At 39.0% G+C, this 23656-nt stretch overlaps 1 protein-coding gene across 1 annotated transcript in view; it reads right to left on the bottom strand.

Annotated features, from left to right (window-relative positions):
* The window catches only part of sorcs2 (sortilin-related VPS10 domain containing receptor 2), a 332144-nt gene that overhangs the window by 40012 nt on the left and 268476 nt on the right, over positions 1-23656 (bottom strand). Inside the window, exons 8-10 of the mRNA XM_055156812.1 lie at positions 12491-12670; positions 5706-5852; positions 902-1004 (exon numbers count right to left, since the gene is read on the bottom strand). Of these exons, the coding sequence (XP_055012787.1) occupies positions 902-1004; positions 5706-5852; positions 12491-12670 (430 nt within the window). The remainder of the gene's footprint in view (positions 1-901; positions 1005-5705; positions 5853-12490; positions 12671-23656) is intronic.

The raw sequence follows: 23656 nt of genomic DNA, 5'->3' as shown, positions 1-23656 counted from the left end.
TGTGCGGTCGCTGTCTGCTCCGTGTGTGTTTGCGTGCTCTGCGGGTGGTGCGACTTTGTAGTTTACTGAAGTCGGCGCTCTGGATTGTGGGGCGCGGCTGTTTTTTGATGGGGTTGGAGGCTTAAGAGCGCGCCCAATAGCCCAGAAAATACTGTAGGTCACCCAATCCTAGTTTGACTTATCTGACGTATGAAAACAGACTACAGAATTCAACATTACTGATATTGTGATTTAAAATCCGGTGCGCCTGATAGTCCAAAAAATACGGTAGGTTTGGAGTTATGATGTTCCCCATGTCCTGTACAAAATTACCACTAGCAGCACCTCTGAAATCAAGTTTAAATAAATAATATGTATAATAGAAATTGTTATGTAGCTCACAGGGTCAAAAGGAGCTGTTTTCTTCCTAATTATAAAGCGTTTGGAATGTCAGGAATTGTACTAAGTTGTAAAAATCGCTCATAAATCATCACTGTGAATGACTAGGATGCTAGGAACAAATAAATCTGGACCACTGCAAACAGGTTAAAGAAAAGTCATAAATGATTTGAAAGCTATATTGCTAAATAAATAAAAGTATAGGTCCAGTGGTCCTCGGCTGTTGTCTCAATTGATTTGGCGGTTTGTAGTATAGACTTTATAGAAATTGCACAAACCCTTAGAGCTACTCCACAATTTCTCTAGAAAAGTTTCCGAGAGAGAGTGGTATGCCCGTAGCCTGCCCTCTCTGCCTGGGTCACTTTACTTTACTTCCACCGGCTTAAAAACAAGAACACCAAATAGTTCAATAAATAAAGTGCTTTTGTTCCACCGTTCCCCCGGGCCCGGCTCACCAGGCTGTAGCAGTGCCTCTCAGTAATAGAATTGTCCCCTCTCAGTTCCTGTAGTTGTAGTCACTGACCTGCTCCCATGATGAGGCCCGGGGCGGAGTCTTTGGTGTGCACCGTACCGGACACATAAGGGTTATCGGCCCAGCGCAGGTGTAAGTGGAGGTGACAGTCGGGCTGCAGAGAAAGAAAAACACAAGGAAGAAGTTAGAAGAAGAAGAAAAGTTTAGATATCGACTGCGATATACAGTGCGGGGACATCTTATCTGTGTGAATTTTATTTTCTGTATATCTTTTATTGTCTGTTTTTTGTAGCGTTTTTCACAGCTTTGTTTTTGTAAGTTATTTCTAATCCGCGTATCATTCGTTCAGTCATTTTTCAAAGTAAAACCAAAAATAAGAAAACGAAAAAGCAACTATTTTCTTCATGATTTGTGTCCAAAACCAAAATGAAAAAAACGGATAATGATTTGTTTTTTCAGTTTTCAGTTGAGTGTTTAAATGAAAAATGGAAAAAAATATAATGGATAAGTCTCGTTTCCGTGACTTAAACTGTGATGCCGGACTGAACAAGGACTAAACCAGGACTAAATCAGGACTAAACCGGTCTCAGTCCCGGTCGCAGTCCTGGTCTGGTCCCAGTCTCAGTCCCGATCACCCGACAGTCTATGAGGGCACACGTCCGGGCCCGTCCCGACACTCAGTCCTGGTTTAGACCTGATTCAGACCTGGTGTAGTCCTAGTGTAGTCCTGGTTTAAACCTAGTTTAGTCCTGGTTTAGTCCTGGTTTAGACCTGGTTTAGTCCTGGTTCAGTCCTGGTTTAGTCGTGATTTACTTCTTGTTTAGTCCTGGTTTAGACCTGGTTTAGATCTGGTGTAGTGCTGGTTCAGTCCCGTTTTAGTCCTGTTTTATAGTCCTGGTTCAGTCCGGCATCGCAGTTTAAATCACAGAAATGGGAAACTGCCCTTATCTGTTTTTTTCCATTCTTCATTTAAGCACAAAATCGAAAACTGAAAAAACACATCATTATGCATTTTTTCATTTTGGTTTTGGAGACAAATAAGGAAGAAAATACTTGTTTTTCCTTTTTCTTATTTTGAAAAACAAATGATACACGGATTATTCCTATTTTAGCATGTTTAAAGTTTCTTTCTGCGTAGGACCCTTTAAATTACGAGAGTCCGGTGTGCTTCCGCTTTCTCCCTCCCTCGCCTTTTCCCGTTAATCCTCGCGATGGGCATCTGCCTCCTGATGGGTCCAACACCGGTTTGTTAGCTGTTTCTTAGCCTAGTCTTATTTTTTGTTTGCCCTGGTGAGTCCGGACGTCTGTTTTCGTTCTCGTTTATGTAGGAACAGTTTGTCGATTGTGTTTTCGTTGCGACTTTTTTTAAACCTTTGTCTGTATTCGAAAAACTCACCAGGTTTTGCAAATGGATTAATTATTTATCACTAATAGATATATCATTTTTTCCACAACAGGACCATCTCTCCACAGATCTGACTTGTGAAACTTCCCCTTCTTAAAGCATTTTCCTTTAATATAAGACAATCAGGCGGTTACACAGTGCACCTTTAATAAATTAGGAAAACTAGTCTGGTGATTTTTAAGAGTTCCTTTCATTTTTCAGTCTTTCTAATGCATGTAAAACCTTTATGTAATTTCACTTATACGTTATATCTCTCTGCGCTCAATTCAAATACATAATTGATGTTGAATTAGTGGTGGAAGTGAGAGACAGTTGAGTGCAATGCTTTCTAATGGTGCTAAATGATACTTTAAGTACACTCAGAGCGGCTGTTGAAACAGAATGTAATGGAGGCCCGTGCACTTCAAATAAAAGACACGCAGGATTTAGAAACGCAAAGACCAAAATCATATAGCAAGACTTTACGCTTTTATTTATTTAGATTTGTTTACTGCTATTGCAATCAAATATCAAAACTTTGCTTTCAGTTTTTCTGAAGAGGCATTCGATACTAGATGTCGCCATGTTTCACAGTATAACATTACCGTATTTTTTGGACTATAAGTCACACTTTTTTTCTTTTGGTTTGGGTGGTACTGCGACTTATACTCTGGCGCGACTTATATATTAAAATTTTAACAATGACAACCATGAGAGGGCGCTCTAGTCTTGTGTGTCAGTATCTGCTGCTCCTGTTACTCCTGTATCAGTGTCACTTCACTCTACTGCACATGTCTCCTGCAGAAAAAGCCGCTGTCCTGCTGCAAATATTCAGCCAAAAACAGTAATCGAGCAACAGAAAGAAAGTTTGGAGTGAGCGAGAAACTTGTGAGGGACTGTCGGAAAGCGGGGGTGGAGAACGCAGCTTCACGACAATCAGGAAGGAGGATGCACCATACAACTTTCCTGGAAGTCACTGGATGGATCAACAAGGCCTGGACTTCAGTGACATCAAAAACATCCTGTCGGGATTCAGAAAGGCCGGAATAATTCTAACTGGAACTGATGCTGAGTCTGACGACAGGATTTAGTGATTTGGAGTGAGATGGAGAGTTTGTTAAACTTGTTCTGTTCTGTTGTTTATGTTATATTTATCTGAAGAACTGTTCATATGTGACGTTAACAGTCTGTTGTTCTCTGTTCTATTGTTTTTACTATAACTTCCCTTTCAAGATGAAATGTCAGTTCCTGGTCTCTGATTTTACAAAAAGAGTTTCCCCCAAAAAGTGTGACATATTGTCCAGTGCGACTTAAATATGTTTTTTTCTCTTTCATTATGCATTTTTTTGCTGGTGCGACTTATTGTTCGAAAAATACGGTAAACTAGTCTACTCTATTTTACATTTATTCATTCATAAGTGTTTTTATTAATTAAAGATACCTTGAAAAACATGCATTCTTATAGTGTGTTCAGACCGCTGTGTCAAGTCGTCCAGTTTACATGCAAAAAGTCTATGTGGACGTGCTTCTAGGGCGTCGGCGTCAGAAATTGAAAATGCTGAACTTTGCGTTGGACATGCCGCGTCAACCAATCAGGGACGACTACACTGACATAGTTATTACGTTCATGTCAGAAGAAGGAGAAGAAACACCAGATCAAGAAACTTATGCCGTGTCATTAGTGAACAAAATCTATTCCAAGTGTTTAAAAGAAATGCCAAACATGATATGTAGTATTTAATATTGTTTATGTCATGTAAATATGCCTCTTATACATGTAGTTGGAACTGCTGAAGTGTTAGAAATTTTAGAAGTTTTAATTTGTGTGAAAAGGAGGCAGATATTATATAGTCCACACTTCTATCTGCTCCTTTTCATTCACATGTATGAACATAATTATTTTGTATCCATCTTTCAAGAAAAAATGAAAAAATAAATACAAATAAAATAATAACAATAATAAAAAATAGCATGTTCAGAGCCTTTTTCATAGACCCAGGGTTATTGTTAGTAACTGGTTTGTTTTGCTCAGACACAAACATGTCGGAGAAGGTCAAATATGTGAAATATGTCGTGTTTCTGAAGTGACTGTTAGAAGTGAGTGATCGTGGAGACAGGAGGGAATGGCATCTGGGTGAATGGTGATGTATAGCCACTCAGACAGCACTGACGAAGCGTAGCAACCACAGCCTCGGCATTTTGATAGAGGACAGTCAAAGCTCAAAATTCGATCTGGCTTTTACTCAGAACTAGAAAAACAACTAATAAATATAAGACAGAAGTATGTTCTAGTCACTTTTTACTCTTGGTAAACGCAGATTAAATGTGCATTGCCCTTTTACGTTATTTATAGTTTTCCCTAAAATCATAAGTCAACATTTTAACCTTGAACAAAACTGAAACTTAAAAGGTGCAGGACTTTGGTGCAGTGTAATAATTCGTTCATTCGTTTTTCAATATAAAACCAAAAATAAGAATTATTTATTTGTCTCCAAAACCAAAATGAAAAAAACAGATAATGATTTGTTTTTTCAGTTTTTGATTTTGTGTTTTAATGAAGAATGGAAAAAAAACGGATAACGGCCGTTTCCCGTTTACGTGACTTCCGCGACTGCGATGCCGAACTTCTGCACTGCATACGGACTGAACCAGGACTGGTCCGGGACCAGATCGGGACCAGGGCGCTACTGAGACCGGGACCAGACCAGGACCAGAGCGGGACTGAGACCGAGACCAGACCGGGACTGAGACAGAGACCAGACCGAGACCAGACCGGGACCAAACCCAGACTGAGATCAGAACTGAAACCGGGACCAGACCGAGACTGAGACCAGACCGGGACCAGAGCGGGACTGAGGCTGAGACCAGACCAGGACCAGGCCGGGACCAGACCGGGACTGAGACCGGAACTGAGACCGAGACCAGGCTGAGGACCAGACTGGGACCAGACTGGGACCAGACCGGAGGTTCAGAGCCCACGGCAGGGCCGGAGCTCGAAGCTGAGGCTCGGACCCCGCGGAGGCTCGGAGTCAAAGCTCAGAGTCTGCCCTGGTCCCTCTCTGGTCCTGCTCTGGTCCTGGACCTGGATCAGTCCTGGTTCAGTCCGTATGTGGTGCAAAAGTCCGGCATCGCAGTCACGGAAGTCATGTAAACGGGAAACGGCTGTTATCTGTTTTTTCCATTTTTCATTTAAACACAAAATCGAAAAACTGAAAAGACAAATCATTATCTGTTTTTTCATTTTGGTTTTGGAGACAAATAATGAAGAAAATAGTTGTTTTTTCATTTAATTATTTTTGGTTTTATTTTGAAAAACAAATGAATGAATGATACACGGATTCAGTGTTGATGTAGACTGGATTTGACCCTGTTCTAGCCTCATTTACAAAGCTCTAAATGAGGCCCCCGCTGATTCATTTTAAAAGACTTGAGTTTGTTTGTTTTCTTTTATCTGAATGTGCAGCTCCTCACCGCTTTGCAGGTGAGGCTCTTCCCGTTCATGTCGGTGGCAGGCGGCGTCAGGTGCTCCCAGTCCCTGCCCTTGTTGTAGGTGATGACCGTAGTGACTTTACCGTTGAGCTTCTGATTGGCCAGGAACACACCTTTGACCCCTTTCACCTGGAGAGAAAAAAAACACAAGATTTTAGGGTTAGGAATGTAATGGGGTAAATACTATACATTGACACAAAATCTTTTTTTTTTTTTACGATGCTTTGAATGTGCATTTAAATGGACAAGTAATCTTCCTGGTTTCTTGTTATTATCAATGAAAAGACCAGTAATTGAATAAATCCAAGATAAATCAGTTTAATGTCATACTGTGGAACCTTTCAAATAATGCACAAGAGTGGACCTTCAGCAGAAAAGTTGCATATTATGTCTAAAGGCGGCCACACACTACAGGATTTTTCGGTCTTAAACGATTTTTAAACAAAAAGCGGACACCACAGACACGAGGAGAATCTGATGAGACTTAAAATCTCCGATCACAAACTCTGCAGTGGGACTCGTCTGCGTACAACAGGATATAAAGTTCCGAGCGCGATCGTGTCAGCTGTTTCCTGTCTACAGTAAAACCACTCGCTTTGAGACTCTTAAGTGTTCAAAAGGTCAGAGCAATGCACTTCTAGTTTAGATACAAGACAAAACTGTGTTATTACTATTTGTGAAATGTGGTGCAATACTTCAGATTAGGGATGGGCATGATTAATCGATAATTGATCATTAAGAATTTCATCGATTACGTTAATTTTAATCGACAAACCGAATGTAGGTTGCTGTGTGTAGCGTGACCAAACTCAGAAGGAGCGAGCAAACAGAAACAGTCGGTCAGTCTGCAACGTACCGAAGCACAAATGTGTATTTAACGATGATTTGTACAAGAAATTCCACGCTTTCCGTTGCGTTCGGGACAAGTGTGAGTCCATGTGCACAGTGAATAAAGCAGCACATATGTTTCGGTGTCCAGTGGGAAAAAGCTTTGCCAGGTGAGAGTCGCGCAATGTCGATGACGAGTCCCCACATTAACCTGTATTCCACTGAGTCATGTCTTTTAATCCAACAGATATTGACCGCATCAGCGACACAAGAGCTGTAGTTTTATCTTCGCTGAGTTTATGCAAATTAGCGATGCGATTTTAAGTTTCGTTTCTGTGAGAGTTGCACAAAACTGAATTAAACACATTATAATGTCAAACGGGCTGATGTGGCTCTAGAGTCGTTACAGTTTATACGTCGTAAAGTTGAATTTATTTATGCAGATTAGTAGTGCAGATAGTCATAATAATGATGATAATTTTAATATAAAAACGTTAATTATTAATCGATAATCGATCGTTAATTCTTCCGACGATCGATTAAGAAAATTTCATCGAATGCCCATCCCTACTTCAGATACATGATTTTTAAAGCATAAAAGATTGGTGATAATTCCACAGGAAGTAGAGTCACTATCGCAAATCTGCAGCTTCACCTCGATCCGTGCGCTGTGTGGATGTAAACAGACACACGTGAGGAACTACTCCCACCTTTTTACTTTCAAAGAACGCTTCAAACTGGATTAACAGTGCGGTTTTGTGGACTGGATGCCACAATTTGCGGACGATAAATTCTATGGATAATGTGGATGAGATGCTGCACTTTAAATTTACCACTTTACGAGAGGTGAGTAATAAAGTCTCCTCATTATTTTCACTATTTCCTGACTTTGTATCTTGCGCCTGTTGTCTGTTACTCCATCTGCCCCTGACGCTCTGTTTTATTGGGTGTTACCGTAGCTCTGCTGATGTTTGGTTGTTATGATCTGACAGAGCAGCTCAGACTCACACACGAGGAGCACAGCGGCTTCAAAATCACACACGAAGATACAAATGTCGGGTCACGCGTCTCCAAACTCGGAGAGAAGCAAATCGGAGCCGAAATCGGGCAAATTCTCCTGTAGTGTGCGGTGGTTTTTGAGTAGTTTCTTTTCATTCCATGCACATAATTTGGCTCCTTTTGTCTCTATTTGTTAGCCACCACCTACTGCCTCCGCTCAATTTCATTTCTCTCCAGCGACTAGGTCAGAAATCGTAATACTGGAAGTTGTAGACCGCGCACCGGCCAATCAGCGAAGAGTTGTGAAGCCATGACGTCAAACTCAAGCGCCTGTCTGGTGTCCATGTCGTGGAACAGCACAACAGTAAACAAAGCGGTCGAGATGGATGTAGACGAAGACAGACATTCTGTGTCGTCAACGATTCCCAAGATCGAGGATTTAAAGAAGGAACAAAGAGAATGTTTGGCGAATTTTATCAAGGGGAAAGACGTTATTGCCCTTCTTCCTACGGGATTTGGCGCATTACATACGTCACAACCAAACAGCAGCGATTAATTAAATAAAAAAGTACCCGCCTACCATCGAGCGAATGAGTCCTAATGCTGCGAGGTTAGACTTTCACTTCGTAGAAACCGGCTGATAAATCTATTTGTGTCCATGTGTTTAGTATTTGGCATTTAACTTACCGTCTTGCATGTCTTAATTTGTCTAAAAATACCCCGAAAAAGTGCATTGTTGTTCCCCAATTTCATACCACATTAATCAGAGAGTAGAATTCTGATGTAATGAGACAAAAATGAAAACCAAAAGTAGCTGAATTGACGTTTTCTTTATACTCTGTACAGAATCACCCACACTGAGACGAGAGACCAGACTGAGCAAACTGTTGACTGAGCTTTATGTGCTGCACATTGATTGAGTGTCTGCTTCTGGGATCCACCCGGGGAGTATATTTCTACCCACAATGCCCCGTGTTTTTGGAGCTATGCATCATTTGAACGGGTCAAAAGTAAGCACTAGCACAGAAACCGCAGGCCGTTAAACTTTAATTCGCTCAAATCGATAGCGCTCCACGTCGAGGGCCTCGAGTCGTACGCGAAGAAGACAGACGTTTAAAAGAGGCCGCGATTCCTCCAGCCCCGTGCTTGTTTTCTTACGTAACACGTGTCGAGTATTGTTCACTTCAAACTACGCCTGTGTCCGAGTCAGGATTTCCAGCTGTATTTGTGGATCGGGTTCATAAGGACAAAAAATATAAAACAAATAACCAGTTAAAATAGAAGACTACCCACTACTGTTCTTATATGTAGATTATCTCAATTTGTGGAGTTATTTTCATATTTATTGTGACTCAAAATTAGCATTAACATTAAGATTGAGAGGAAAACTAAATCTTTCTAAACACTCAAAAGTCCTAATCTTACTATTATTGATTTTAGCATGACAAGGCAAAAACCTCATAAAGACATAATAGACCTTTTTCACAACGATCGGAAGTACCCTGCTGTAGGTTTGCGGGACTTCCGGTTAATGCTTTTCTGTGGCAAAATATCTGTGGAAATGTTGATTTTTTTTGTTTTAATTGTAGAATCAGTCTGAGTTAACAAGTGACTTATGTTTTATTCATGACCATAATGTTAGTTTTGCCCAGTAGTTTTCGTCTTTCTTACCTTGATAGTTGTGGATAAATTCTTCATGGACAGAACGTTTATCCTTTGTCAATCTTTTTGGTTGAAGATTTGTGCTCATACAAGATTTACAAATCACACTTTTTTTCCTTTTACATTTTTCTTAGCAGCCCATTTTTAAACAGTGAGCAACCAGGGCTAAACAATTATATTTTTGAAAAGACACAATGAATTTAGACCTGAAATTATAACAAAAACACATACAGTTTTGCTGTAAATTCAGGCAAGAATTCCTGAAATACAGAGAATTTAGAGAGTCTGTAGACTGAAATAGTATTAAAAAATTGCATCAGTTGCATCATTTTTTAAAATTTCTACCAACTGATTCTGATGCTGTAAACTGCACATTAAGAGTCAAACTTATGAATTATGTCTTTTAACCCTTTAGCTAAATCAGAAATATCAAACTCTGGCCCAGGGGCTAAATTTGGCCCTAATATAATTATATTTGGCCCATGAGATCATATCAAATCTGTATTAGAGCTGCCCACCGGCTACAGATAGACTATAGAGACATTATTGATTTAAAACTGTTCTGGATTCAATGTTTATGAAAAAATATTATTAAACATTTATTTTAATAAGAAAGTGTTTAATATTATATATTGTGAAAGAAGAGAAAACATGCAGATGTTGTTGAAATTTTTCAATAAATATTTAGTTTGGCCCACGACTTAGTCTCAGTTTTTAATTTTGGCCTCTGTGAATTTGAGTTTGACATCCCTGAACCAGATGCTCTCAACAAATTAAACGTTGATTGCACCAGTGTTCCACAGTAAGGCATTAAACTTATTTATCTTATCAACCTTTGATTGCTCAAAAAACATAAACATGAAAAATAAACTTACTTGTTTACAGAGACAGATGCGTCAAATGCTAAACTGTGGACCATTTCAGGCCAAGCAATAACACCTCCATAGCAATATAAATATTCATATTTTTGGTAAGATTTTAATTTTATAATACTGAATTTTTTGGGGGGTGTATTTATCTAATATTAAAAAGTATTAAATGTAATATGGAACTGGCTTAGGGTTTTATTTCAGTTTCTCACTGAAAGTTTTGTCAAGGCCTGAAGGACTGTAGCAGCCAAATTCCTTATGCAATTCTGTGCATATTCCTCTGCAATACATAATCTGCCATGAACATGAATTATTAAGTCTTCTACCAGCTCAGAATATGGAATGTGCAATCCACTCTAAACCAATTTCACATGGCTTCATCTCTACCTAACCAGCTATTTGAGTTTTTTTAAGTGAAAATGAATGAAACGTCCTCAGTGTTAAAAATCGTAAAAGTTAAAAGTTTGTATCGAGTCTGAAAACATGAATTTGTAACACAAGGACCTCATGTTAGCCTTAACTCGGGCGCAAATAGTCAGCTGCAGCCTGAAAAAATCAAAAGTATGAAGCTACACACTGCTGATTGAGTAATACGAGAAGGAAACAGATGTTAGCGGCTGTGATTCCTCCAGACCCGTGTTTGTTTTTTTATGTAACACAAGCCTCAATATTGTTCACTTCAAAATACACCTGTATCTGAGTCAGTATTTCCAACTTTATTTGCGGATCAGGTTCACAGCCTATTGATTTTTGCAATAGGCTCTGTGTACAGAAGCGCACTGGCTCGCTCGCCGTATCTCAAAACTAATACTAACTTTTATTAAAATGTAAATAATTGCAAATCTATTACATCTTTTACATCGATGAAAACAGATCAAAACACTTCAGTTGTACTTTTCTGTTAACTTAGAGAGGGCAGGGACGCAGAGTTTTTATTTTATTTGCCTACATCGTCTGCTTTCACACACACACACAAAAAGGATTCCCCTTATTCCCGTCTTGGATAAATTGTTTCTGACTTTGTGTGTTTAGGAAAATCATTTTTGTGGGCCCAGGGAAAGTGTTGTTTATCTACCCCTCGACAACAAACGAGCGCCGCACTATCAAAGCAACAACGGAGAAACAATACGCCAAATAAAAACTGGAAGTGCATCTGAGCAAAACATAATCTCCATAAGAAAGAATGTCATTTATTTAATATTTTACTTAACTATGTGCGATATAAATGATGTTTCATACTAATTTGACCACTCACTTAAGTGCAGAACCTTTATTCCAGAAGGACCATCAGGCTGCAATTATTTTAGCTCTTTTTTTTCTTTTTTAAAAGGTGCATTGTGCAACTTTTCTGGAGAAGGGTCCGTCACCTGGCTTGTCTCCATGGAGGTGTAACTGCTTTGCCTGGAATGTTCCATGGTATGGCATTAAACACATCTACGTTTTATTCATTACAGGTGTTTCTATGGCTCAAAAATACAATAGTTCTCTCTGTGAAGAGGGTTGCCTCTCCACAGATCTGATCTGTTATGTATCCTGTAGTTGTCTAGATAGACAATAACATTTCCATGAAGAAAAGCAGGTGGTGGACCCTCTACTACAGACATGTCAAACTCAGGCCTTGGGGCCAAATTTGGCCCACAATACAATTATATTTGGCCCGTGAGATCATATCAAATATGTTTTAGAGCTGGCCACAGGCTACAGAGACTTTTTTTTGGAGAGTTTTTTATTATTTTAAATTATGCTTGTTCTAGCTTCAGTGTTTAAGAAAAACTATTATTAAACATTTATTTTAATAATAAAAGGTTTAACATTACATATCCTGAAAGAAGAGAAAACATGCAGATGTTATTGAAATTTTTCAATAAATATTTAGTTTGGCCCACAACTTAGTCCCAGTTTTTAATTTTAGCCTCTGTCAATTTGAGTTTGATACCCTGCTCTACTACAAAAGTTACACAGTGCACCTTTAAATAATAATAATTAGGGGTGTGCAAAAATGTTGAAATATCGATTTATCATATTGTTTAATGTGAATTGAATCATAAGCTTACTGTATCGAGATATGCATCGTATCGTATTGTGGCTTATGTATCGAGGTATGTATAGTATCGGCAACTTCTTGATGATACCCAGACCTGATACATAACAATAACTATAGCTTTATAAATAATAACTAGACCTTAATTAGCCTTGAAGCAGACCTATTGATGCATGTTGGAATCCAGTTTGGCACAAATGAAAAAATCCTGCTTGCTAGATCCAATTTGAGTTCAACATAATCACATTACGACTGCAGAATTTTAAGCATACTTGCAGTAAACTAGTTCCCACTCCCTGTTAAGATATTCTCTACTCTGTAACGCTGATATCGTCACAAAACACGAGCACCACACATTTTTAGCTCACCTCCAGTATGTCGATGAGGGTGCTCTCCTCGGGCTGCTGGGTGCTGCGGACATTCTCCAGGACCAGGGAGTAGTACACCCCCTGTGGGTCAGACTGGTACAGGTTGTACGTGTCGGTCTGGTACCACTCCTGCAGCGCCAAGAACACCTGGTTCTCATCCGTGCTCACGATCTGGACGTCCTGCAAACAGACGGAGAAAGAGTTGTGTATTCAGTAATAATAATAATACAGATGGGCCAATATCGATCTTTTTTAGCCGATATCCAATATTTTCCTACATTTGTGGCTGGGAATGATGTTTGAAGACATATTTATAACAAGATCGACACATCTGAAGACATTGAAGATGATCTCTATTGAACTAAAGGTAAAAGGTTGTTTTTAACTTGAAAACTACCACTTCATGACATCATAAGGTGGAATAGATCATTTTGAGCTAGACAGACTAATAATAAAGATCAAATTCAAAAATGTGTGACTAAAAAAAATACAAAACTGAGGTATGTTTTTGATGAGGTAACAGCATTATAACATGGTTAAAAGAGTAAATTTAGTGTAATATAGCACCTTTAAATGGAAACCTTAAAGAAAAAGACTTGTGATAAAATTTAAATTGGGATCTGACTTCTGGAAAATTCAGATTTTTTTTCTCTGTTTTTCTACTCGATAGCAAAAGCATAATAATAAACTGCATATTGGTGTTTTTTTGTTGTGATTTGTGATTTTTAAGAACTTCAGTGGTGTAAATTTAGTAACTAAGCGATAGTAAAGAGAACATTTTATTCTATCAGATGGATAAAAGTTGACCTGAGAAGAGTGAAGAAGTTTTGCCACACATCCAAGTGACTTTCTGGTCTAGAAACTTGAGAGTCATTGCCTTAAATCTGTCTGAACTGAAACTACTCAAACATGTGTGAGTGAAACAAAATACAACTCCAGGTATGATTTTGATGAGGTAACAACATTGTAACAGAACATAAAGCTCACAAGAATCAGTGTTATGTAATACAGGACCTGTAAAAGCTATATTTCACCATAATGGAAGAGGTATTTGGCTATAAAATACCCACTGACCCACAGATTATGTACTTAGGCTTGTTGCATGAAAACAATATTCGAAATGAGGACTTCTATTTGTTTAAAGTGATGCTCTTGAAGAAAGTAATAACAAGGAATGGGCTGAAGAGTGACCCACTGAAATGGCAACGATGGATAGATATAATGTAGGAAATTTATGTGATGGAAAAAATAACTTATTATTTGAGATTGAAAGCTGGTAAATTTGAGAAGTGATGGTCAAAATGATCTATTTAAAATGCTCACTCCAAGGTATAATGTGTTTTATTTTTCCATTTTTTACAGAACCCCAAAAATTGTGTGTTCTTTTATGTACATTTGTTAAACCTTGAAAACGCACAAATAAAAAGTATAAAATAAGCTATATTTCAAAATCTTAAAAATCAGGTAATCAGGTAATAAGTATCGTATGTTTTGGACTATAAGGTGCACCAGATAATAAGGCTCAGTATAAATCATGTTGAATTCTCTCGTCTATTTTCATACATAAGGTGCATTGGATTATAAGGCGCATAAACAAACGGACGACAGTTGAGACTGATGCCTTAGCCCAGGTGTCCACGATCCATTGGCAGATCATGGTGTAATTCGCCCGGCATTGCCTCCCCGTCTTATTGAACATGTACTATGAATGTGAATGTGGGTGGAAAATTTAAATGATCTTTTTTTTTTTTTTTTCTACGAGGACAACTCAAATACACAGTGAGTAATAATGTGTTTGATGCAGCTTTGTGCACATTAGTTTACGTTTTACAGAAACAAAACTTAAAACCACATGGCTAATTTGCATAAACTATAAGTGTTGAAAAAACAGCTCACTCCTTGTGTGCTGATGCGATTCAGCTTCTGTCGGCCTAAAGGACACGACTCGGAGAGATATACGTGTTCTTTCTGTATCGTATGTGTTCTTTTCTGTACCACATAAAATCAGTTCAAGGTCAGAAAGTACAAAGAGAATTAATACATAAGGCACGCCGGATTTTAAGTGCGCCTTAGAGTCCAAAAAATACGGTAACTAACTCAAAATCCTGTTTATATTAAGTGTATTGTGTAACTTTTCTGGTGAATTGTCCGTGAAATACTTTTCTCCTTGGAGATGTTATTGCACTGTCTGGAATATTTCACAGTATGGCATTAAACCTTTCCTTCTTTATGTAGACCAAACAAAGATCAAGTTACAGGTCAAATCTGTGGAGAGGCGACCCCGCTCAGTCACAATGCCAGTTTTTCTAGGTATTTTTGAGCTGTAAAACCACCTATAATTATAATTCCAGGCAGAACATAATGGCATAATCTGCAAAAACAAGCAGGTGACAAATCCTCAACTAAAAAGTTACTCAGACTTCAGGTAGCAGCTTAGATTTAAAAAAGATTTGGGACTAAAACTTCCCCAAAGCAGGCACTGTTAGTCAGGAACGGTGTTAGCATCTGTCCTCTGCGCTCTCTCACACACACGTCTCCCTCGCTCTCTCGCGGCGCTGTACGACTCAGCACTTTCTGCGTCGGCCTGATTACATTTACATCACATTTGGAGGAGGAACTGTGGCTCCAATCACCTAAAGTACAACATTCGCTTTGGAAAACAACCACAGCTAAATGAACTGCTTGTATGTGACCGGATTCATGTCAGCTTTTTTATTTTTTATTCTGTCTGAAATATCTGCTTTCGACGTCCTTCTTGATTACAAGCCATAGTTGTGTTGCCAGTGCCGAGTCACCGTCTCGACAACAGATCCGAGCTTAAAGGCGCACTGTGTAAATTGTCGGTTGTTTCTATGGATGAACGATATGGTTTGTTGGGTCACAGTTATGGAATTCCCAAGTGTGACGTCGTGATTTCCAACCGGGAAGTAAAATTTGAAACCTAAAAAATGTAATGTAAATGAAATGAGCTTAACTATGTGTGAGTTAAATGAGTAGACCAACCTGGCATAGGCACGTTAATACATAATCGGCCCAAAAAGTTACATAGTGCACCTTTAAAAAGCCATCTCGAAGCTTTACTACGGAACAGTTTTTATCCTGATGCCGTGAGACAGATTAATTCTGTCAGAAAAAACACTACAAAACAGCACTGACTTGGAACGCACTTTAGAAAATGGGGGCGGGTTGACATACAATATTTTTAACTATTTTATTCTTGTTATAACTATTTATTCTTATTATAACTATTTGTTCTTATTGTTATCTGTGCTGCTGTTGACCTGGACCTGAGTGCATTGTTTCGTTTCTGTGTATTTTTTTTTTATACTGGAATGACAAATAAATTTGATTCTGATTCTGATTCTGATTCTTTACTCCGCCCCTAAGCAAGATCAGGAGTGTAGGGCGATGATTGACAGCCGACTGACAGTGCCAACAATCCAACACGGCGTGGACCGGTGCGCTCCAGACTTTGAAACAGAGCGGACATTTGTGCTCGGATCAAGCTGTTTCCAGTCATTCTTTTCTTCTTTTCTCCAGACACGGCGGGAAACCGCGGTGACCAGCGTTGCCAGGTCTGAGAGGGGCTCCTCACCTACCGCCCGTAGACGCAAGTGGCTGCGGTTGTCATGTAATAACCCGCATCTGACTCATTGGTGTCCGTTAGTCCAACCCGAAAATTTACTTTGTGTGATGCCAGATGAGCTCGTGTGACCTCAGGGAACATGTTTTTTTTTTTTGCTGTACTAGAATAAAGTGTAATTGCGCATCCACTACAGTAGTTGGCAGTGTAGTGTCGGGTTTTTTTTAACTGAGCATACGCACACAAAGCTCAAAGCAGGAGTTATGAAGTGCAGTGAATAAACCCTCAAGAGTGTTCAGCTTCACTGTGACAACGGTGGGAAATGAGGAAGGACCGGTGTGTTTACTGTGTCAAAAAAAGTTGGGAGCGGACAGCATGAGGCCAAGTAAATTAAGGCGTCACTTAAAGACATTATACCCCAATCAGTGTGATCAGCTACTTGAGTTTTTTCAGCGAAAATGTACCGAATATTGTCCACAATCCCCACTTTGTGAAGGGTTAATGTTACAAATTACACTATTTATAGTCGCGGCTGAGAGTGGAGGGGCACAAAATGTTTTCTTCTTTTCACTACGTAGAAGCCGTGTTTCACTTTGTAGAAACTGTCTGACCTCGCAGTGTTAGGATTCTTTCGCTCGACGGTAGTCAGTCGCTGCTGTTTGGTAGTCACGTATGTAATGCGCCACTAACGGGGCTAACTGGTATATTAAGCTTTTCCCAAATCCCGAAGGGCGATAACGTCTTTCCCCTTGTTAAAATTCACGAAACATTCCCTTTGTTCCATCTTTAGATCCTCGATCTCTGGAACCGTTGTCAACACTGAATATATGGCTCTTCACTGGTGCCCGAACTTGCACTTCCAACGTTTTTGCGAACTGTTTAGTGTATTCTGATTCCTGACCTAGTCGCTGGGGAGAAATGAAATTGAGCGGAGGCACTAGGTGTGAGGGGGGGGCACGGCAGGAAATAATAGAGAAGCAGTGTCGTAGTTGATCCTAAAGAGGCCGTTACAGACACGGCTTTTGACCTAAAAGTCAGAATACAAATACAAATATGCACTAAAATGACAAAATAAAGCCAGGGAAAGGTACACACTTCTATTTTGGACCCATTTACACAGCTAATCAGTAGGAAAAAAATGTGGTTTTGGTGTTTAGTGTCCCTTTAATTACAAAAGCTGTTACCTCTGAACAAGTCGCCCCTGCGTATCTCTCCTCGCTCTCATACATTATTGCAGACACAGCCTCTCCTCTGCTCTCCATAAGGTAAAACGGGGACACATATCAGCCTGTCTGTCTGTGGTCTACTACATAAACACCTCCATCCATCAGTGTCAGGGCAGCAAGGCCACGGCGCTACCCCCCGAGAAGAGGCCCTCTGCTGGGGACCAATATCATCGCTCTGCCCCCTACCGCCGCACCAACCTCCTCGCGCGGGCCGTGACCCAAAACAGCGCGCGTGGAATAATATCTGCAGAATACGACGAGAATAAAGGGTGGAAAGTCAAATAGGTGCGGCAAGAATTTAGGAAAGTGGTTGAACAAGTCAGCAAGATGTCAAGGAAAAGTTAAAGAGGAGGACGGATACGGCTACGAAACCGTCCAATATATATTCATAAAGAACTTAGCTTAGCATTTGCAACTTTACAGGTTATTCAGGACTTTGGCAACTCACGACTGCTTGGTCACGGGATAAATATTAAAAGGTTGGTCAAATGGAAAGTGCCAACAGTTAGTGGTTTTATTTTATGTAGCAGTTAGCACAAAATAGAAGCATGCTAAAGTAGCCTACTGTATTTTTTGGACTATAAGTTGAACTTTTTTCATGGTTTGGGTGTTTCCTGTGACTTATATATTAAAATTTTCACACTGACAACTGCGAGAGGCTCTAGTCTTGTGTGTCAGTATCTGCTGCTTCGGTTACTCCTGCACCACTGTCACTTCACTCTACTGCGCATGTCTCCTGCAGAAAAAGCCGCTGTCCTGCTGCAAGTAGTGAAATATTCAGCCAAAAACGGTAATTGAGCAGCAAAAAGAAAGTTTGGAGTCAGCGAGAAACTTGTGAGGGACTGGTGAAAAGCGAAAAGCGGGGATGGAGAACACGGCTTCACTGCAATTGGGAGGATGCGCCATGCAACTTTCCTGGAAATGCGCGGATGAATCGACAAAGCCTGAAGTTCAGTGACACCGAAACCATCCTGTTGATTTCAAAAAGGCTGGAATAATTCTAACTTGAACTGATGCTGAGTCTAACAACAGCTACACAGAAGAAGAAGCAGCGCACCGTTTACCTCATGGATCTATGGTTTACCTCCGGTGGTCGCGAAGTTGCTCAGAAATGACACCGAAGATGAAGAATTCAATGGATTTAGTGATTTGGAGTGAGATTGAGAGTTTGGTAAACTTGTATACTTATGTCAATAATTGCTCATATTTTATATTAACATACCAGACATCGATTCAGTCTGTTGTTCTCTGTTCTATTGTTATTACTAGAACTTGCCTTTCAAGATGAAATATCGGTTCCTGGTCTCTGATTCTATTAAATAAATTTTGCTCAGAAAGTGCAACTTATAGTCCAGTGTGACTTATAAATGTTTTTTTCTTCTTCATTACGCATTTTTTGGCTGGTGCGACTTATACTCCGGAGCGACTTTTAGTCCAAAAAAATATGGTACCATAGGAGTGACCAGAATTTCAAAATAAAAAATAATAATAATAAAATAAATTGTGTGATGTGGTCCAAGGCAAGAAAGGTATCTGATGAAAGCTTTTTTTTTTTTGCCGAAATGTTATTTTGAAAATAAATAAGCTTTTGGACATCGGCCATCTGAGTGTGCTATGCATTTTTTTCACTTTTGTCTGGCTGCTCCTTGCATTTGCACCTCTACAAGAATTTCGGATGTGCATTTTCTGTTTCTTTTGAATAAAAAAAAAGTGAAACGACTCATAAACTTTTCTCAGTTTAAAATATTTTTGTTGTCTTGAAAATTTGTCCTAAAATGTGTTTTTTACTACTTCGCTTCGGCTCGTTCTGCTCCGTTCTCGCTCTGATTGGTCGGCGCGGTCACGTGGTACACCGGGTATGGGAAGTACGCTGTTAGCATTCTAGTTGTTGTTGTTGGCAATACCATGACAGCGAGACTCTGCTCTGGAAAATTGAGAAAAGCGCTCATAAAGTCATCGCGGTGAATGATTCGGATGAGGGACCGCTGCAAAACGTTTAAAATGAACCCAGTTTTGTTTTTCGCGTTTTTAAGTGAAAGTCCGGCACAGCGCCTTTAAGTGAACGAGGAAGCTCTTGACTCGACGGTGAGTGATTCATGTCCTCGGGTTACGGGGCAGTTGTGAAGATGATTCATGAGTGTGGAGAGCGAGAAACAGAGAGAAAGAAGGATGGAAAGAGAGCGAGAAACTGATGGGCAAATTCAACATCACATTCTCTATAATTATCACCATTGCTTTTTGGGCTTGGCAGGATAATAAGGTAATTGTGTTGTGTTTAGTGACTCATAAAATGGGTCGGATAAATAAACACTACCTTCAAAATGATAATTGTTTTCCTCCATAGACCTTTTTTTAACACTATTTTAGAATGTAAGAAATTAGCCTTTTGTGGCATACGGTTTATTATGAAGGTATAAATGAAAGCTGTTAGGGAATAGGCTCATAAAAATAATTACGAACAATTGATGTGCTAGCCTAAATGTGTTTTACAACCTGCACATTGGGAATTTTTATTTACTTATTACTTATATTTTGTTAAATTCAAAGGGCGAGCTGCTTGAGTTGATGAGTCTGGTGAAGGTGGAACAAGTCTTTTTAGTTCTCTCATTCATGACTTATTGGCCACGTTTACATGATGTTTTTTTTTTAAATTCCAGATTAATTGTTCTGAATTAAACACGTTAAATCACTTTTATTTAATTCTGCTCAACGTCTAGGGGTCCGGAAGGGTTCTGATTGGACAGGAACATGAACTTATTGACGTCAACCGGGAGAAAACACACACTTCAGCTGCTACCGGCTTTTTCGTCATCTCGGATTGTCGTTAAGCCATGGACACAAACATGATCCAAAGTTTTTTCATAGTGGTTCCGATGATAATGAAGCAGCAGCTGGAGAATTTTCTCATCACGCTTTACGTCTGTCAGTTGAGGAGGAGAAGAGAAGAGTGTCGGAGAAGGGAGGAAGAAGACAAACTGAGTCTGAGGCTGCTCTACCTCAGCCCACTCCCACATCCTGCTCACAAATCCAAAGAGCAATGGGTGAAAGTCCGAAGCGAAGACTGGTGGAGCTGGATTGAAGGGCAACCCAACGAGCATACGCCGAATGACCAGAATTATTTTTAAGAAGAATAAACGTTTACATCAGACATGTCAAACTCAAGCCCCGGGGCCAAATTTGGCCCACGATATAATCATATTTGACCCGTGAGATCATATCAAATATGTATTAGAGCTGCCCACCGGCTACAGATAAACTATAGAGACATTATTTATTTAAAATGTTGTTATTATTTTATATTATGTTTGCTCTGGATTCAATGTTTAAGAAAAACCATTATTAAACATTTATTTTAATAAGAAAAGGTTTAACATTACATATCTCGAAAGAAGAGAAAACATGCAGATGTCGTTGAAATATTTTAATAAATATTTAGTTTGGCCCAGTTTTAAATTTTGGCCTCTGTGAATTTGAGTTTGACACCTCTGGTTTACATGATCGAGGAATAAATTAATTTGGCTTTAAAATAAGAAGAAACCACCCACTTACTTTGGAATTAAATTTAATTCTGAACTAAATTTAATTCTGAACAATAATTTTCATTAGGAAATAAAACGAAATTAATTTTTATTCAGAATTTAATTATTTTTATTTGGAATTAAAGCTCTCATGTAAACGTGGCAATTGAAACTAAATTAAAATTCAGATATACTATAATTTTTTGGAACTCTGCTTTATTATTTTGACTGTAAATATTGCACTCTGCACATTGGGCTGTGGTGTGAATAAAAACGGACATCAAACAACAAACCTGTGACATACTCTAACTCTATGTATCGTAGTAAAAGTTGTAAAATGTGGATTTGGCTTAATATTGGACCTTTAAACAACTTTAATTAGCTGTATCTAATTTTTTTACTCCATGTATCTGATCAAAATTCGTCTTGCCCCAGTGCAGATATACTGTATTACTGAAGCAGGTCTTGAGGTCAAAATAAATCTATAAACTCACTGCGTTGAATAATTACAATCCTTGGAACATATAAAGTAGGAGAGGAATAACTTGCAAACTGTTTAAAATGAATTGTATCTTTTTTCATGTTCTTAAGACGGTAAAAATCATGTACATCGCCGTTAAGTCTCACCCAAAACCTAGGAATCCACACAAAAGCCTATAGCCGACATGTACAGTAGCACATGTTTGGTGTGGAGTGTTTTGGTTGTCCTCAGGAGAGTATCTGATTTCTCCTCTCAGCAGTTTGGTCATGTGGTCCAGAACATACATCACATTAAAAAGTAACATAAGCCTCAGGTCTGCACAAACGTCTCTCTCCACACTGCTGCTTCTCATCCCTTCTCTTCTGGAGTTAATAACTATATTTTTTATGTTTAAGGGCCTACTGCTGTGGTATTAGTTTCACTGAGTTATTTTATCATCCTTATCCCGGTGTGTGAGAGTAAAAAAACCCCCTCGTCCTGGTTTATAGTCCTGTGGGCATGTTTCCATATTTCCTCTTTAATCCAGTGATTATGTTTGTTTTCCTAGTCCCAGTCCATAATGTGGTTCTTCGTGACTTGGACTCGAGTCAGACTTGAGTCACTATTTTTAGGACTTGAGACTTGACTTGATCAAATGGACTAAGACTTGGGACTCTCCTTGGACTTGAGGCCTGTGACTTGAGAAGACTTGAATGTGAATTCTTTCTATTCTGACCGTAATGAAGATCTTGTCAAAACATAAAAAAAATAAAAATAAATACAATTACACAACTCTTATAAACTCTATAAATACTTGTCAGAATAATTTTATTATCCCATATTTGCTAAATACTTGTGTGATATTCTAGGCCTATGAGTTAACCATTTATGTACTACAATTCTTTGATTTATAATGTACCAATCACTTGTCACTTGTTGAATAACCTCTGTGTGTTTGACAACTGTGTGCAGTGTCCTATCGCTCTAGTGAACCAGATGATTCCTCACATGAAGCCAACTTCCCACTGTCACACATGCAAGAGTTATGATGGTGTCTGACCTAAGGCACCTCCTGATTGTTAATCATGTTTTATGTGTTTGGACTATGCTTAGCTGCACCAGTTTCTTATTATGTCTTGGCTGTTTCCCCTTCCCCTTGAGAATTATCATTCTGTAACTAGGGCCTCCTAATGAAATAAAAAGAGGAGAACGGCCTTGAGTCATCAGAACGTGTGGAGACTGTTGGTTTTGATGCCCACTCTCTGCCCGTTCTCCTCGCGAGTAAAACTGAATTAATCTCTTGTCTTTCTTCTTGTTTACAATGTTTAGATAAACCTAACAATACTCATATATAAATATATCTATAAAAATATCTCAGGATTTTACCGGGGTATACAGTATTACCATGTTACCAAAATGTTTTAGTACAACTTTGGTAAACTACGAAGCCACACCACACTATACGGTCACATGAACATCTCCAATGTGACAGAAACACAGAACAGACTCACCATCAGCAGAACACCCCTCTGTCACAGAAAGAACACACATATTCTACTGAGTCGTGTCCTTTAGTCCGACATAAGCTGAACCACATCAGCGCACAAGAAGAAGAGAGCTGTTTTTATCAGTGCTTTATAGTTTATGCAAATGAGCCATGTGGTTTTAAGTTTTGTTTCTGTAAAATGTAAACAAATGTGTGCCTGAAGCTAAAATGCTGCCAAATTCGCAAAAGTACTAGTATTTTTTTTTTGGGACCAACTCGCTTTGCAGCCGGACTTATGAGCATCACATGACAACGGAACAAAACTAATCGAACATCATCTCCCCGCGCAGTTAAAAGAAACATTATAGACACTATTAATTTTAAATCGTGATCGCATTAAATTCAAAATATAACCACACATTCATTTGTGCTGAGAAAACAAATTTAGATATCAGTAAATTATAATATAATATTAGGCCCTTATGTGCTGCAGATTTTTTTAATGACAGTAATGACACTGATACCGTTGCTACTTTTTGATACCGCGGGATACTGTAATACCGTATTACCGTCTACCCATAGCATGCAGGGTATTTCGTATATATGACATTACATTTTTGCTCTGTTTCTATTTTGTCTTTTAGGTGGACGAGTAATTGCCAGAGTTTTCTCCACGGTTTCACTGGGGTGTTGATATTGTGTTTTCTCATTGCACTTTGCACTTTTTCTGTTTCTCTGCACTTTTTCTGTGGCTGATGTACTGTAATGTTACCATGCCTGTTTTTTTTCAGTTTTATTTTTGCGTATACTCTCCTTCTGTCTATTCTCTCTTTTTCCACTCTCATAGATCATATTTATAACCGCACCATAACCCTTGGACATGAATCAGTCCC

This window comes from Boleophthalmus pectinirostris, unplaced genomic scaffold (assembly GCF_026225935.1).
Source record: "Boleophthalmus pectinirostris isolate CB_2022bp ecotype Guang Dong unplaced genomic scaffold, ASM2622593v1 HiC_scaffold_20, whole genome shotgun sequence".
NCBI classification, from domain to species: domain Eukaryota; kingdom Metazoa; phylum Chordata; class Actinopteri; order Gobiiformes; family Gobiidae; genus Boleophthalmus; species Boleophthalmus pectinirostris.
The sequence above is the reverse complement of the archived record's forward strand: the minus strand, read 5'-3'. Positions and strand labels throughout refer to the sequence as shown.